At 30.8% G+C, this 18082-nt stretch overlaps 2 protein-coding genes across 2 annotated transcripts; both read left to right on the top strand.

Moving 5' to 3' along the window:
- Window positions 1-5071: 5071 nt before the first annotated feature.
- LOC145318592 (uncharacterized) lies at window positions 5072-9558 on the top strand. The gene is made up of 5 exons (XM_080159976.1): window positions 5072-5230; window positions 5959-6048; window positions 7262-7351; window positions 7854-7999; window positions 9380-9558. The coding sequence occupies exons 1-5, from the start codon at window positions 5163-5165 to the stop codon at window positions 9442-9444; spliced, it is 459 nt and encodes a 152-aa protein (XP_080016102.1). The 5' UTR covers window positions 5072-5162; the 3' UTR covers window positions 9445-9558.
- Window positions 9559-14688: 5130 nt separating this feature from the next.
- On the top strand, window positions 14689-17252 carry LOC145318579 (uncharacterized). The gene is made up of 5 exons (XM_080159951.1): window positions 14689-14840; window positions 14986-15075; window positions 15950-16039; window positions 16666-16811; window positions 17062-17252. The coding sequence occupies exons 1-5, from the start codon at window positions 14773-14775 to the stop codon at window positions 17121-17123; spliced, it is 456 nt and encodes a 151-aa protein (XP_080016077.1). The 5' UTR covers window positions 14689-14772; the 3' UTR covers window positions 17124-17252.
- Window positions 17253-18082: the final 830 nt, after the last annotated feature.

Genomic DNA, 18082 nt, shown 5'->3' with positions numbered 1-18082 from the left:
TTATTCGCGGCTGACGCGCTGCTGCTGAGCCCTGCTTTTTTTTCTTGACTGTTTGTTCATATTTTCTACCCATATGCGGGTGAAATTAAGATGGTTAGTTAGTTTATAGTAAGGAAAGAAAAGAATTAGACATTTTCTATAAATCATTCTATTTGCTGAGCTACAGTAGTAATATCATAGACGACCAAGTAATATTTCTTCACTTGACTTTTACAGAAAACATTCGTTTCTCACAGATAAGGACAAACAAATCCAAAGTACAATCGGTTTTCAATTTAACATTATAAAAAAGTAACAAGATGTTTGGTTTTCTGAAACAATATGGTTCTTTTCAAAGTGAAGCTTTTCATAGTGTCAGGATAATTTTACACTGTGTTGAGAGGAGAGTACCACCTACCTCCAAAGAGAAATCGTCTCTAGAGAAATATGACCTCCCAAAAAAATTTTCAAACTTATAAAATCTTTTTCATATTAAGATTTATAAGAATGGTTAACTTTTTCCCTTCTTTCTTCAAATGCATCTAGAGGCTTCTAGCTACTAGTACTGTAAAACTAAAACAGTGTAAAGGAGGAAACCATGATAAATATAAAAAAGTTGTCTCTTGTAATATGACTGACAGGTTGACGGACAAAGTAAACTATTTACTTGATGCTCTCAAGTATATTAATCATATTAGCAGCCTATCTTGAATAGCAGCTGAGAAAATCACATTTCCCCTCATCTAGGGTGCTACGGCTAAATTGTCGCCAACTTTAAAGCTTAATAAATCAAAAATCAAAATATCAACAAAAAAAGTTTTACACTCTAAACTGACATTGGCATGTATGAAAACTAGGGATATCCGGTTCCGATATCTGGCCAACGTTCGATATCCGGCAAATTACCGGATATCCGGCCCAACCCTAATGAAAACATTATTTTTGCTTAGTTACCACCATGGCCTCATTCTACAAGAATATATCCGGCTACAAGTGGGACGTGAAGCTTCTGAGGTGCGCCGGAATCATTGCTTTTGGTTAATTATGGCAGTAAAATTTCGAATTGAACGAATGCTATACGATTTTAGCAGACTATTTACGTACTGTTCAGAGTGTCTGCAAAAAGGTAGAGGACACCTAGGACATAAGAAATAGGACATTAAATTGAAATATTTAAAAAAGTAATTCTTTGTTTAATTACTCTGTGGTAAAATTAAACCCAGGTTGTGCGTTGTATGCAAAAAAATTCAATTTGTAAAAATTAAACCCAGGTTGTTTGCCGTATACACAAAAATTTCAATTCGTAAAAAGTAAACCCAGGTTGTTCGCAAACACAAAAATTAAAATTTAAAAAAAATATTAATTTTTTTTTTTTTGGGGGGGGGGATTGATGGGGGCTTCGCCCCATGGTGCACCAATTACCAATTACTGGTTTTTGTTTCTAAAAATAAAAAAAAATTTTAAAATTTTGTAAGTTGATTTTTTTTTTGGGTGTCCAACCCCCAAGAAAACAGCTTAAAACCACCAGAGGACCAGTATTATATTACCTAAAGAGTAGAGCCCAATCAGTTCAGTGGTTATTGAAATTTTACAAAAAATGTAAATAAATTTTTTTGGGGGGATGTTTTTTTAGTTCTAAATAGCTTAAAACCATCACAGGACCAGTAGGTATATTCCCTGAAGAGTAGAGCCCAATCGGTTCAGCAGTTACTGAGATCTTATGCTTCAGACGGACAGACAGACGGACGGACGGAGAGACATCAAGCTGCTTTGTATTATAGATGAACTAGCGGCTTCGCCCCTAGCCTCTAGAGGCTTTGCCACAAGAGGTATAATTACATCTTCTATTACTTACCCAACAGAACGGATCGCAAATTTTCGCACCTACCCAGCAGGAAAAAATTTTTGCGATTAAATAACAAATTCACAAAATTCGTAAAAAAAACAAAAAATTGGGGGGGATTTTTTTGTTTTGGGGGAGTTGGGGGTGTCCCCCCCCCCAAAAAAAAATAGCCTAAAACCACCTTAGGACCAGTAGTTATATTCCCTGAAGAGTAGAATCCGATCAGTTCAGTGGTTACCGAGATCTTAAGCTTCAGACGGACGGACGGACGGACAGACAGACAGACATCAAGCTACTTTGTATTATAGATAAGCAAATTTACAAACTTGCGCAAAAAGATATAGCATATCTACATACTGACGTAAAATTAAAATTTGTTCAGGATAAACAGGGTTTTCTCAGATTAAACAAGGATGACAACATCCATAAGTAGTGAAGCTTAAAAATTATGGATATGCATATGGAAAAATTATCAATAGAGTATGTCATAAAACTGAAAAATATAAATCACGAAACCTTTTCAAAATGTATAATAGTCTTTTAAAGGATTAAGATAATAAGAAAAAGTGAAAATCTAGGAATCAATCTAGCACACCAACCAAAAGCAAGTCTTTATAAAACTTGTAGAATGTTGACTTAATTAATACCTAATAATTGCAGCTGTTTATCTTGGACAGGAGTCGAGAAAATTATGAAAACTTAAAAAAAACTAGCACCCAAACCAATTAGCATATCTTAATGAATTATGTAGAGTGTAAAATTATTCAATCCCTTAAAATTTAAGCCGTCTATCTTGAATAAGGTTCGAAAAAATCATGAAAACTTTAAAATCTAGGAATCGATCTATACCCCAATTAATTTATAAATCTGAATAAAACTTAGTGAATATATATAAAATGTGAATCTATTTAATCCCTGAAAATTTCAGTCATCCGTCTTGAAAAAGAGTTGTGAAAATTCCGAAAACGTAAAAATCTAGGATTCGATCTAGCACCCCATTTAACAAAATAATATATAGATTAGATGAGCATAAGTCAAAGAAGTTTTCACTAAAAATTTCAGCTATATATCTTTAATAGGAGCCGAGAAAATCACGTTTCCCCCATAGCGTTACGGACTGACTGGCGGACTGGCAGACAAAGTGAATTATAGAGTAGCTTCGCTGCTAAAAACATGGTGGCAGCGTATCTAAATTAATAGAGAGGGACAAAGTGTCTCAAAAATTAGCCATGTGACGTCATAAAAATGAGGGAGATGACAGGAGAAGTGGGAAAGAAAACCCCTAAAAAAGACATGGATAATCCCTCATTTTTATGACGCCACAAGAGTGATTGTTGAGACACTTTGTCCCCCTCCAAATTAATTCAATTGCATTATGATAGTTAAATAGGTTTGTAAAGTATCTTTAAAATATCTTGGGTAACTATTTTTTAAATCTTTTATCTCTTTAGGAAAAACTAGCGGCTACGCCCCTAGAGGCCTCTAGGGGAACTTGAGGATGGGGGAGTCGAATTTGATAACCCAATTTCTTATTTTAGATTTTAAAAGAAAAATTTAAAAAAGATATTTTTTTTTGGGGGGTTTGCTCCGGGCTCCCCCTATCATTTTTAATTTTAGTTAAAAAATTTAAAAAAAAAATTTATTTCTTTGGGGAGGGGGTATTTTTTATTTTTGGGGGGTTGGGGGTGTCCCACCCCCCCAAGAAAATAGTTATAAACCTTCCCGGGACCTATGAGAAGCTACCCTGTTAAGGAGAACCCGATCGGTTCAGCGGTTAGCAAGATCCTTCGGTACAAACACACAGACAAACAGACAAACAAACAGACAAACAGACAAACACCCTGTTACTTTAGTATAAGGATAGGCCATACTTTCATGTCTATTGGTTTAGCTCTATTTTTCTAATTAAATTAAAAACAAATTACAACAAAATTCAATGCAATTGTTTTATATAAATGTATTTTAATATTGTTGATAATTTCCCGTTAAATTTGCAAAGAAAGACATAAAATCTAACAATGCTCCTTTTTTGTAATATCTAAATCAAGCTTAATTTTGATAAGAACAAGATTAACAGAAGCCGCTTGTCTTACATACAACCACCAAATAAGCCTTAGATACTCATGTTTCCTACAGGCGGATTCTTGAAATTATAGAGTAGCTTTGCAATTAAAAGCATGTGTTATGGAGCATTGCAATAAAACTATACTCAACTCTTGCGCACATTATGATATGAGAATGTATAAAATATACATGTTTGTACAGAAATCAAAACCAAACATGTCCATGAGCTCGTCTTATCTGTTGCAAAACTTACTTGCTGATTTATAACAGAGCAGATACTTTAGTTAATTTTTCATGGTTAAAGAGATACAACAAGAAAGATTAGCTTTATTTTATAAAGTAAAATCTTATAAGAAAATCTTATAAAACCATTACATCAATTATATTAAATATGTGTTTTCAAATCTTTAATCAGAAGATTATAAATTTAAGTTGGTTTTTGTAAATCAGAAGATATGCAATAGATAAAACTCTCAAGAGACAATAATTACTTATCTATTTGTATTGCAGTTTTCAAATTAAAATAAAATACAATTTGCCTTAACAATTTGTTTTATATAAAAATTCATTTTTTTTTTATAAATCTCATAGGTAAAAAAAATAGAATTGCTAAGTGCATGATTATGGAGTATCATTCCTTTCATCTCTGGTTTTACAGTATCATCCTTGAACCAATACTCATTCAATATAAAATGGGACATTTATGAATAACATAATAAATAATAAGATATTTATGGCATTATATTATAGACAGCTCTCTGCGGAAATTAAAATAAGAATATAAGATTAATTTTGTGATTTTTTATTATTCGTGGAAAATTGTTTGTAATACAGTAATATAAATGATTACAGTTCTAAATCAGTAGATATTAATTGGTTTCAAAGCCATACTAGAAAATATTTTACAATTATAAGCAATAAATTTACGCAAATGTATATTTTTCTTTCTTTAAAAGCTTTAAAGATCAGCCCTCCATTTCTAAATGTAGCTTTGTAAATTTCATTTACCCTACAAAATAACTTTTATTTAATTATTAACATAACAAAGGTAATAACTATTTCTAGACTAAATGCGTATAACAGGACAGACAGACGGACAATGTGAGTTGCAGAATGGCTTTGTTACTAAATGTGCCAAAAATCTTTTTAATTTGGAAATAATCATTAAATTTAGTATATATAATCAACAACCTAATTTTTTTGAAAAAAAACAAATTTTTATTCATAAAGTCTGAATTGCCTTTCAATAAGATTCTTCCAATATTGAATAGACAAAATGATAGGGATGAAGTTTGTTACAGTTTTTATCTGCATGGTCCAAGTACTATCTGCACAAAAAAGCAGGTAAAACCCTCTTACAAAAAAAGGAAAAATAACCCCAAAAATATCTAAAATTGTTATATTATTTTTCAAATAGTCCGATAAATTGTATTCACTGTGCGTTCGAAGGTGCTTTGACTTTTGAGTCAGAACCTATATTGGGACATAGTGCATTTCATTACCCTAGGTTAGGTAAATTCATTTCACTTCTCAATAAAATCTAAAAAGCAGCCGTTTTTGAGAAAATTAGATTTGAAAATTTCAAGTTTAATTTTCATCCCCTTACCGCATAATTATGACAAGAAAAGCAAAGATTATTTATCTAAAATTTTGAACAAGTTTGCTTTTATAAAGTTCTTCATAAAACCACTCCTGAAGTGAGTTGATTCATGGCCATATTTATAAATTGCTTTGCTAAGGTCACGGAAATTCAGCCTTAAATAAATCATATGTAGAGATGTTTTATGAAAGACTTCATAAAAGCAAACTTGTTCAAAATTTTAAATAAATAATCTTTTGCTTTTCTTGTCATGATTATGCAGTAACTTCTAAGGGATGAAAATTAAACTTGAAATTTTCAAATTAAATTTTTTCAAAAACGGCTGCATTTTAGATTTTATTGAAAAGTGAAATTAAGTTACCTAACCTAGGGTAATGAAATGTCCCAATTTAGGTTCTGACACAAAAGTCAAAGCACCTTCGAACGCACTGTGTATTAGATTATGACAAAATTGTAAATGATTACTTTTTAGGGATGCTAAATTTTTTTTGGTATCATCTACAACAGCTACAACTATGACAACCACAACATCAGTTCTTAGTACACAGACTACTTGCTACTGGTAAGTTAATCAATTATAACAATTTAGAGTAATTACTTCAGAACTTTTAGGCCGGTGAATTATTACAATTTTAAAAGATAAAAGATTCAGACATATGGACACTCAGACATTGTATTAATTTTTCTTAGAAAAAATTACAAAACCTATACGTGTTTTCAGCTGTCGTTGGGGGGCAACACATAGTAGAATTGACGACCTTTCCTTTTGTCCTCCAAATTTTATTTTAGATTTATTTCTCTTGTTGGTTAAACCTAATTACTGAGCTGCACCCCTAGCATCTAGCATATATCTAAGGAAGGCAGAAAAATAGCCTAACACCATTCTTGGACCTATGTGAAGCTTCCTTTAAATAGAAAATATAATATATTCAGTTTTTATCTAAATCTTAAGCTACAGACAGAAAAACCTTACTACTTTATGTATTATAATTATATTATGTAAATTAAATTATTTTTCCTTGGACAAATCATACAAATATTGCTTTAATCAATACAGGAATGAGAATATTCAAATATGTATCTTATTGAAAAATAAAAATATTAATTCTAGATCACTAAAAAGTCATTTAAAGCATCGTATATTAAACAGTTTCCCGTGGAAAATAATAGATAAATTATGAATTTCTTCTTTCTTGGGGCCAAGGGGCTGAAGGCCTGGGCCAACAATCAATTGGAAATAATTCCGATTTGGAGGAGCCACATTGGAATTATTATAAGTTAAAAGGGCAATAAAATCCCCCGTAGCAAAGCACAGAAACACCGATAGACTGAACAGTGACTAAAAAGGTGATTTCAAAAGACAGATGGACATTTGAAATTAAAGAAAACGCTTTGATATTTAAAAAAATAGCACAAGTTCTGGTTTATAGTCCATTGATAAGCGATTTTGTTTATATGATACCTATTGATTATAATAATCTTGAAATATTGTTTTCCGCTAAAACAAGGATGACAACATCCATAAAAGTAAAGCTCTTAAGGACAAACAAACAATAACGCTTGTAGAGTGTCAGAACTTGATATGGAGAATTTAATTTAAAAGTCTAAACAAAATTGTACATAAATTTGTTGGCAATGATTCTAGAGTTGCTATGCTTCCTTAATCGTAAATAACTCATATCGGATAGGACAATTCTAACATTTCTAAATTAACTTACCGATGAGCATACCCTAATTAAAGGAACGATTCGCAGTTAACAAATTTTAAATTGTAGGGTAATGGCTAAACTTGCTGCTGCTGATTGTGCAACATCAGGACGTAAAAGGAGGTCATTAAATGGACTAAACATCGAAGCAACCAAAAGGTTTGTAACAAATTTTGACAATATTCCACAAGTATATCACCTTTTGATTATTCATAAAATTTTGTTTGTGGACAACTGTCTAAAACTGGAATAATAACTATTTATTTTGATAAACAATATTCTGCAAAATATTAAAGTGATTGGGAATAAATTTTCAGGCTTATAATCTGGATAGAAACACATTTTCCAAGCACCTTTAGACAAATTAATCAAAATTAATTAATGAAAATACCAAGGATTTTTAAAAGGAAAAATTGAAAAATGGACCACATAATATTAGCACACTTTTTAAGTGATAAGTAGACATAAAGAGGGCTTTGGAAGGATATAAGAATGTCTTGCCTACTTATAGTACACTTTTTTTTGTCATTCCATGTTGCAAAATGTCATAATAAGGAAAAGCATAACTATTTCAAATAAATATTTCTTAAGATAAAAATATCTTACTATCCTCAACTTGCTAACTTTCAGATGTTGGTTAAACTGTTTCATTTATTTCCAGAGATGCTGATAATGTTGTTGAATCTGAACTGAAATCATCTGTAGATGCTGAAGAAAAAAATAGAAAAGGAAGATTTTTTTACTACTACATGACCACAACATCTACATCAACTTCTACTTCTACATCTACATCATCAAGCTTTACTGGTAAAGCTTTATTATTAACATTTATGTATTTTACATATAGATGATTATTTTTAGTAGCGAAGCTACTCTATAATTTGAAATGCCCGTCTGTCCGTCCGTCTGTCCGTCCGTCTGTCCGTCTTAGTTTGGGGGAAACGTAAATTTCTCGGCTCCTATAAAAGATAAAAGGCTGAAATTTTTTGACAACATTCCTATTATTAAGGAGCACAATTAACTATAAAACATCAATGGCGGTCGGACCGCTTTTTAGCAGGTTTTAGGCTATTTTTGTATTTTTCACATTTTTCTCCATATCTTTGGTGTTTATGGTCCGATTTCCAAAAATTTTTCAGTTAAAGATATCAAAATTGAATTTCCTGTCGATTTAAGAAAACAACTATGACGGTCAGACTGTCTTTAAGCAGGTTTTAGGCTATTTTTGTATTTTTCACATTTTCTTCCATACCTTTGGTGTTTATGGTCCGATTTCCAAATTTTTTTCAGTTAAAGACATCAAAATTGAATTTCCTGTCGATTTAAGAAAACAACTATGACGGTCAGACTGTCTTTAAGAAGGTTTTAGGCTATTTTTGAATTTTTCACATTTTATTCCATGCCTATGGTGTTTATGGTCTGATTTCCAAAATTTTTTCAGTTAAAGATATCAAAATTAAATTTTCTATCATTTAAAGAAAACAACTATGATGGTCAGAATTGCCTTTTTTCAGGTTTTTGGCTATTTTTATATTTTTTACATTTTTCCTCATATCTTTGGTGTTTATGGTCCGTTTTTTTTTAAATTTTTGTAGTTAAACATATCAAAATTAAATTTCCCGTTGTTTTGAGCATCCACTCTGTAATTTACTTTAACCATCAGTCAGTTTATCATAGTACTGAAATATAAATATTAAGAAATTAAAAACAAATGTTGAAAAGGTTTCGTGATTTTTTCCTAATATACATGCTTTTGACAACTAATATCTAAATTCTTATTTAATTGTTTGTGCTCCGCTACTTATGGATGTTGTCATCCTTGTTAGTACAATATTTTAGTTCTATTTATAATTAACAACTAATATCTTCTTATCTATATACTAAAGTAACACGATGTCTATGTGTCTGTCTATCTCTACCGAAGGATATTGATATGGAAAGTTTTAGCCTATTTTTGGGGAGCGTGCCACTACGCTCACAAGAAAAAAAAGGACCCAGAATAAAAATACTTTCACCCCCAAAACAATTTAAATTTTTTTTTCTTTTAAAAACTAAAACTGAAGTTTCTTAGGGGGGGGGGGACCTAATAGTCCACCATCAAATGCCCTTAGAGGGCCCTAGGGAGGTAGAAACTAGCCAATATATATAATAGGAAATGAAATCTCGTAAAATAACTTTTATTTTCAGCTACGTACACTGTATCACTCACATTGTGCACTCCATCTGGACTTGTTACAAACTTCTGTGGATAGATAAAAATTGTTAATTATCATAAATCAATTTTATGGTATTTTTGTTAATTCAGATATGTTTCTATTTGTTAACTTATTGTTATTGCTGTTATTTAATAAACTTGATTTCATTCATTGCTGCTTTCATTTTCTTTGTACTTTCAATAAATTGAAATTAAAATGAACAGATTAAATTAAAGGAAAGAAAACATTTCATGTTGCCTGAAATAAAAGATCAGTAATTTGAAAGTTTTTAAATTTTTCAAAAATAATTTATTTAAATAATTCTATGAATCATCACTTTTCTAAATTTTGATTACAATTTCAGGTTTGTTCAAACTAAAATAGTTTCTCTAAGCCTTTTCTTAAATTGAACAAGGATTTAATGAGCAGAACATAACTTTGTTGCAAAAATGGGTAAATCCGGACAAACATATGAATAGACAAACCAGAATTATAGAAACGGATTGCTTTAAAATAAGCTTTTTATAAAATATTATTTACACTTGCCATTTTGAATTTTTCTTAATTTTTTTCACAGATAAAAATTCAACAAAAAAAATTATTTTAGTTTAGGGTTGCTAAACTATACCAGGGTCTTAGTCTGCATCATTTAATATCTGTATTTGCGACAACTTTTGTTTTATAGATTCTTCCAATTTTTAACAACTACAAAAACCCTGCACCTCTCAGAGAGCATCAAACCCACGACATATGGATAAGGTAACCAACATTCTATAAATGAGCTATGAAGGAGACCAATTATCAGTGTAAGACAAAGGCAAAGTAGACATATGGAGCTGAATCAGGAACTATTGTCCGTTTCAAAATATCTCGTTCCTAGCCTTAGAAATCACTAAAAAAACACATTTTTTAAAGGTTTATTGAGAATTGTCCAATTTGTAGAGGTTTTTTAGATTTTCTCAGGCCAGGAACAAGATTTTTTGAAACGGTCAAAAGTTCCCGATTCTACTCCTCACTGCCTTTCCTGGGAGTACCATGACGTCATAGTTCTGATTCAAAAAATTTTTGACTCCCATTTACAAATAGCTATACAATTGAATGTCTGGTCGTCAGCGGTTTTAAGACTTAGAATAAATTTAAAATCATCCAGAGGTGTATTATACTCATACAAATCATTTGCAGATCCCCGCTTTGGCTTCAGAAAAAAATGTCCAAAATCGACCCACCCTAATTATCACCATGTTTCAAGAAAAGGATTTTTTGACCCAAAAATAAAATAGTATTTACAAAGCACAATAAAATCATGGATAGACAAATAGACAAAGTGAATTATAAAGAATTTGGTCAGTGCTCTTGAAAAAAGGAGAAGAAAAGGGTAGAAGGATAGAATAGAAAAATTACGAAAGATGGACAACCTTCAATAAACCTTTATAAGATAACTACAATATCATTCCAAGGAAAAAAAAATATTGACTGCACTTATTGTACAACAATATTGATTACATTGTTGTCAATAGACTTGGAATCTTATAAAAAAATTTCTACAATATAATTTATTGTCCAATTTGTACAAGGTTTTAGTCCAAGTCTTGGAATTATATTGTAACAAATATAACCTGAAACTGTAAATAGATAAAATCAATCAAACATTGTAAGACTGAAAACTGCATTGGCCCAATCAAATGTCTTTTCTTTTCTTCCTATGGTGGTTCAGCAAAATGACTGACAAGCAAGAACAGAGATTGTCAGAAACATATCAAAATATATTTCTTTCCAGAACTGGTTATAGGTCATGTATAGTACCAAGTGAAAGCCAATTTTCCAAAAATATTTACATAAAAATCATATAATTAATAAAAGTTTTGTTAGCCGTTAGGCTATCCATAATTGTATGCGATAAATAACTATCTTTGTACTCTAATAATAAATCACACAGTAGTGTAAAGTAGGAAGGATTGGAAACTATTTAACCCTGGTCATTTCAGCATGACTATTTTCTACAAATTAAAAACAGCCCTAAAGTTATTGATCCCTTTTCACTATCTAATACACAAACTAATTAAAATAGTAACAATTTATATTGGTCAGATACTATTTAAATCACAGCATCTCAACCTTTTATCTTCAGGATTTAAGTGTCATGTTTACACCTGAATTATATTAGCTAGCAGCCAAATAAATCACACTTTGAAAACTTTGATACAGACCGAAAAAAATATTATAGCTTTGGTCGTAATATAAGGATGATAACATCAATAAATTCAAAGCTCTGAAACTGGAGAACAAACAAAATTTCAGAACTGAATAAGCAGAATATTATAATGAATAAGTTGAACAAAACTTTAAGTAAATTTGTTGCATGCAAAACAGCTTAAACACAGGATACTTCTTAAACTATTTTTAACCTATTTTTAAAAGGTATATCAAAAATATACATTTATGTAAAAATTTCTTCAGCGTTTTACAAACAAAATTCTTATTGAAAACATTCATTTTCAGCTATTACTTCATCAAAAGTACAAGAACAGAAAATAACCTATAGAAGTATGACATAATCCAGGTCTTCAGCAATCTTTAAATGACTTCTCTGGTGGTGGTTGTCGGCAGTTAATTGGAGCATCTGGCAGCCAACACCAGCCAAACTAATTATTTAGCAAAGAACGTGTCCTAACTTTTGTGATTTTGCTTTAACCCATTCATGACGAGCTCCCAAAGTTAAAAGTTTGGATTCACCGGGGTTCAACAAAATAGTTTTTTTTTTCAATAATTACTCAACGGAATTTAAAAAGTAAGGTGTCAAATTAAAGATCTTACAATTTTTGTTCATAATGGCAATTTCGTCTTTTTTTGTTGCGTTTTCTTATCTTAAAACCAACTTAATAAAAAAAACTTAAATTACTTCAAAAGTAAGAGTTTTACAAAAAACGATAGCATATCTAAAATCTATGGATCATTTTATGTCTACTACTTACTAAAAGCACCGACTAGCTATTTTTTTCTTAAAAATCATAAAAGTTAGGAAACGTTCTTTTAATATTAAATTTAGGTTCATAAAAATAAATATTTTCTGAAATAATTGTTCTTCTAGCTTCAAAAATACAGTCGCTTTATATTTTTAAGTAAACTGGGACCCTGAAACATACAAAAATAAACATTTTCTGAGGACATTGTTCTTGTAGCTTTAATAATAAAAAAAATACAGCCGTTTCATATGAAATGCCTAAGACACCCAAAAAAACTTGTTTGAGGGGGGTAAACACCCCTTTACCCTTCCCCTCCCCCTTGGACATCCATGCCCCTGTGTTTTCTCAACTTGTATTAATGATAATTTATTTGGACATTTTAACACAAAATGACATTGGAGCACCCTAAAATGCTTTCAATGAACTTTGACTCCAAAAACTTTTTCCCTAATTTTTTTTATCTCATACATCAAAAGTTAGGAAATTATTTATTTATCAATACAGGTATATCATTGAGCAAACTTAGGTTATTTTATTAAATGTTTTAAAGTGCAGTGTATTCAATAATACTTGTAAAGAAGCATACAATTGCACAATAACCCTAAATTGTACATTGTGTACAAATTATTCTCGGATGCTCATATTGTTGAACCATACATACAAAATTTACTACTAAAATTAAACAGAGAAGATATTTCAGTTGCATTTTTTCAGTTATAAAGATATAACCCAATATAATGTACTAGATCCTATTTCTGACTATTGAAAAGTATTCTTAAGTTTTCCGACTATTTAAGTAGGTATAAGCAATCTTTATAGAAGCCCAAATTAAAACTATTATTAGGACTTTTTTATGCATGCTCGAATATCAAAAAAATTGGAAATGTGGTTGTATAAGCCTATGTAGCAAGATAATTTTATCTCAAATATAGTAATTTCCAAAATTGATGATATTACCACTTAATGAAATTATTTAAAAACTGTCCTTATGTATGATGGGGGGGGGGGGGACTCTAAATTATCTTTGGCTCTTCTCAATACATAAGTTGCATGAAGGGTATTGATATATAATTATTAATTTGACTGCCAATTGAACCATCAAAATTTCCAAGTAAATCTACATACTTTTTTTAAAAGCGAAGCTTTTCTATAATTAGGGTCGGTCCGTCCGTCCGTCCGTTCGTCCGTCCGAGACAGATAGCTTTATTTGTTAATTTAGGCATGTTAGAATTGTCCTATCGATTTCAAACTTTGCATGGTGATTCCTGTAGTAGTTATGTACGATTAAGAAAGCGTAACAACTCTATAATCATTACCAGAATGTCCGTACGTCCATTTCAAACATGTTAATTTTTTAAATTTTTTAACAAAAAATTTTTATATGATCTAATTACCCGGTTGTTCTGATTTTTGGTATACTGATTCCTGGGACAACAAAGTACAATATTAGAAGCAAAGCAACTCTATAATCAAGTCCTAAAATGTAAGTGTGTCCATAAACATTATCCTGTATCAAGAAGTTTTTTTAACAAGTTTATTCACAATTTTGCTTGCCTTATTCATTGATATTCTGATTATTCAGTTCTGACACTATACAAGTGTTAATGTCCGTTTGTCCAATCTTTCAGAGCTTTATGTCTTTATTACAAATTATAGCTACTTCTTAATCACAGAAATTTAATAGGTTGGCAGCTGATAGCCCTATAATCAAGTCAACTAACCCAATCTAGTGGATGGCTGGCTATGAATTGATATACAATAAAAATCATCATTAGAACACAACATATTAATAATAGCAGTATTCAGTCATGTTATTTATTCATCATGAGAACCAGGAGAAGTAGAATGTATAAAAACTTAGAAATTTTTTAATTATTATTTTGCTAGTTTAAACTGTTTTTAAGGCATTTATGAAAGGGGTATCAAAATATACCCTGACATCTGTATATTACATTCTTCTGATTGACTAGAGATACTAAAAGCTGTAATTCTGACACTGCAGTACTATCATTGTTCACAGTAGATATTTTAACTATAAAAATGGGTGTTAATATAATTAAATACTGGCAATCTGACTTTATTCCCAAAATATGCTTATAATTTTGCTTCTAGCAACCGTATTTTAAAATAGAAATTTCTATCATGAGCACTGGAAATATTAAAATTTTCATTTACCTTAAATGTCATTTTTAAATGACTACAGCCTTTGTTATTAAAGTTTAAATCTTCAAATTTGGGCAATTTGGGTTTATTGATTGGAGTCTTTCGGTAGTTAAATTGGTGTATTTCTTTCAGGTTTCCTTTGAGGTTAAAAACTTAATAAAGTAAATGAAAACGAATATGTTCACTTAGTTCATCTAAAACTTCTAGATAATATTTCTATTATATTTCTTTAAAGTTTAACAAATATTTGATAGACAAAATGACAAGCATCAAATTTGTTATAGCTGTAATATGTTTGGTCCAAGTACTATCTGCACAAAAAAGCAGGTAAACTATAAACACTTATAATTGAAACTACATCTATACAAATTATTGCTGTCATAAAGAAAAACATATTTATTTTGAATAACTTTGGAATATGAATATAATTGTATGAAATCATCACAATATTTCTATATGATTACTTTTTCAGGGATCCTAAATTTTTCTTGGTATCATCTACAACAGCTACAACTATGACAACCACAACATCAGCTCTTAGTACACTGAGTACTTGCTACAGGTAAGTTAATCAATGATATTGTAAAGATACAAAGGGGGGGGGGGGGCGAAAGTGACACTTTTTGAAACCAAAACTAAAAGTCAACAAAGGAACTCAACTAAAAAAAGAGTTACAGGTCTGAGATTTTGCATGGCAGTTGCTTTATAGGGGTAAAATATGGAACTGTGAAGAAACGGCGGCGCAACCGCAAAAAACCACCGTTTCCCGCCGAAATTTTTTTTGCCTTTTCTCGGCGGTTTTCGGCGGTTGCGACGCCGTTTCTTCACAGTTCCATATTGTACCCCTATAAAGCAACTGCCATGCAAAATGTTAGATCTGTAACTCTTTTTTTAGTTGAGTTCCTTTGACTTTTAGTTTTGGTTTCAAAAAGTGTCACTTTCGCCCCCCCCCCTTTCTCCAAAGTTCATCCAAAGCTCAAAGATAGGGCAAAATAGTTTTTTTTAAGTTCCTTTATTTTTTACTTAAAGTCCATATTTTGTTATGGTTAAAGGCTGAATTCTTTACTTTTTGGCATAGAGCCCGCTGTAGTTGAGAAGACAAACGCAGTTCAATTCTGTTGATATGTAGGAAAAAAGTGTAACAGAAAAACTATAAAAGATTCCTTTTGAAAAGCCCTGTTCCCATCAATCATGTTTATTTTCTTTATAAAAGGGGTATCACATGAAATAGGAAGGAGTAAAGGGGAGTGGGAAAAGAGTTTGTCCCTAGCATTTATTTATTATCAACTATAAAATTATGAAATGGTTTAAAAAAGGAATCCAACCAACAATCAACTACAAATGATTTTATTTATGGTGATGTACATACGTATTGAATGGATTGTGGTCATAAAAATATAGCTTGTCTTTTTGATCTTACAAATCATTGATTGTAGGGTAGAGGATATGAATACAATTACGGCTAACTGTTTAAGAACAAAACGTAAAAGAAGAGCATTATATGGAATCATTGAAGCAACAAAAAGGTTTGATTTTTAAACATGAAAATAATATTCAATCAGATTTTTCAAAACAAACTGATCTAAATTTATACAACATCCATTTTCAAAGTCAAAATCTTTCAAATTCAGCTACAAATATGTTGTATTTAGTTTTTGAGCTGTTACTACTCAAAGATTTTCTTCTCATCTGACATATTAGAGATAACAGATCTATAGTATAGATATATATACAGACAACTACCTCCCTTCCTTTCTGAAAGACCTTCTACGTATGCTTCTAAATTATTTTCTGCATTTTTTAACCCTTTCTTCCTCTAGTGTTTTACTCTAATTTAGAGCTAACCATAACAGTTTTTCTCGTATTCATTGGAATCCGGTGGATAGGAACCGGTTCTCATCCATATGAAAAAACTATGTCTAGCATCGTATTATATTCAGCTTTCTACAAATATAAAAATGTACAATCATAAGATTAAAACCAGTTTTTTAGCTGGTGCCTTCGGCACCGCGGGGCTAAAATAACTAGTTCTAATCTAATAATTGTCCATTCTATATCCGTGGAAAGCCGTTTATAATACGATGAAAGAAATAACTATTCTAGAAATGAAGATTTTCATGTAAAAAATGTATTAATATTGATACTATTCCAGGGATACCGAAAAGGTTGTTGAAGCTGAACTGAAATCATCTGTAGATGCTGAAGAAAACAATAGAACAGGAAGATTTTTTTACTACTACATGACCACAACATCTACATCAACTTCTACTTCTACATCTACATCAACAAGCTTTACTGGTAACGATTTATTTTTAATATTTGATTTACATATAGATAATATTTTAGAACAGTAATATAGATGATATTTTGAAATTAATTACAAAAGAATATTTTAGTTTTATTCATAATTTTCACTAAATATCTAAACTTATGAATACATGAGAGACAGTTTCATTAAATTTAGTATGGTAATTTATTAAATTTTGTATTTTCACATCTCATGTTAAAACTTGTTTAACCTTTTATAAGCAAAGGTCATAATTTTCAGGTACATACACAATAAACCTGGCACTTTGCACCCCAAGTGGATCCTTCAACTTCTGTGGATGAATGAATAGAAAACAGTATTTATGACACCATGGAAACTGTCCCAATTTTGTATAACTTTTGCGGAACATGTTCCAGTTACGTCATATACGTTTCGGGAAAGAGAAAGGGAAGGGGGAAAAAAAAGGGAAGGGGGGAAGAAAAAAGAGATGGGAGAAAAGGGGGTTTTCCCCATCTCTTTTGAAGAGATTTTCTTCCCCCCTTCCCTTTCTCTTTCCCGAAACGTATATGACGTAACTGGAACATGTTCCGCAAAAGTTATACAAAATTGGGACAGTTTCCATGATGTCAGTATTTATTATCATAAATAAGGTTAATTGTATTACTTATGTTAACTCATATATCTTTTTTTATTTGTTATTATTACTGTTAATTAATAAACTTGATTTGAATCATTATTGCATTTATTATTTTCTTTGCACTGTTAATAAATTGAAATGAAAATAAGTATATGGTATTTAAATAAAAGAAAACACCAGATACATCGTATAAATATGGAATTAAGAATCCTGGAAAAAAAATCAGAATTCTTACATTATTCTAGTTTAGAATAGATATCATCTATAATACAAAGTAGCTTGATGTCTGCCCGTATGTCCACCCGTCTGTCCGTCCGTCCGTCTGTCTGAAGCTTAAGATCTTGGTAACCGATCGGATTCTACTCTTCAGGGAATATACCTACTGGTCCTGTGGTGGTTTTAGGCTATTTTCTTTATTATATAAAGTAGTAAGTTTTTTTTGTCTGTAGCTTAAGATTTCGATAACTACTGTATCAATTGAGTTTTCCATTCAAGGGATGCTTTGCATAGATTCCTTGATGGTTTTAGGCTATTTTTGCCCTTAATGCTTGGGGCACAGCCGCTATTATGTATATATATACATATATAATAGACCTTAATGGCAAAACTTAATCCATAATCTGTAAAACTTAAAAATGAAAAATTCTAGATGACAAACAACTT

This window comes from Acartia tonsa, chromosome 5 (assembly GCF_053477335.1).
Source record: "Acartia tonsa isolate MP-2025a chromosome 5, ASM5347733v1, whole genome shotgun sequence".
Lineage (NCBI taxonomy): Eukaryota > Metazoa > Arthropoda > Copepoda > Calanoida > Acartiidae > Acartia > Acartia tonsa.
This window is presented reverse-complemented; position numbering and strand designations above follow the sequence as displayed.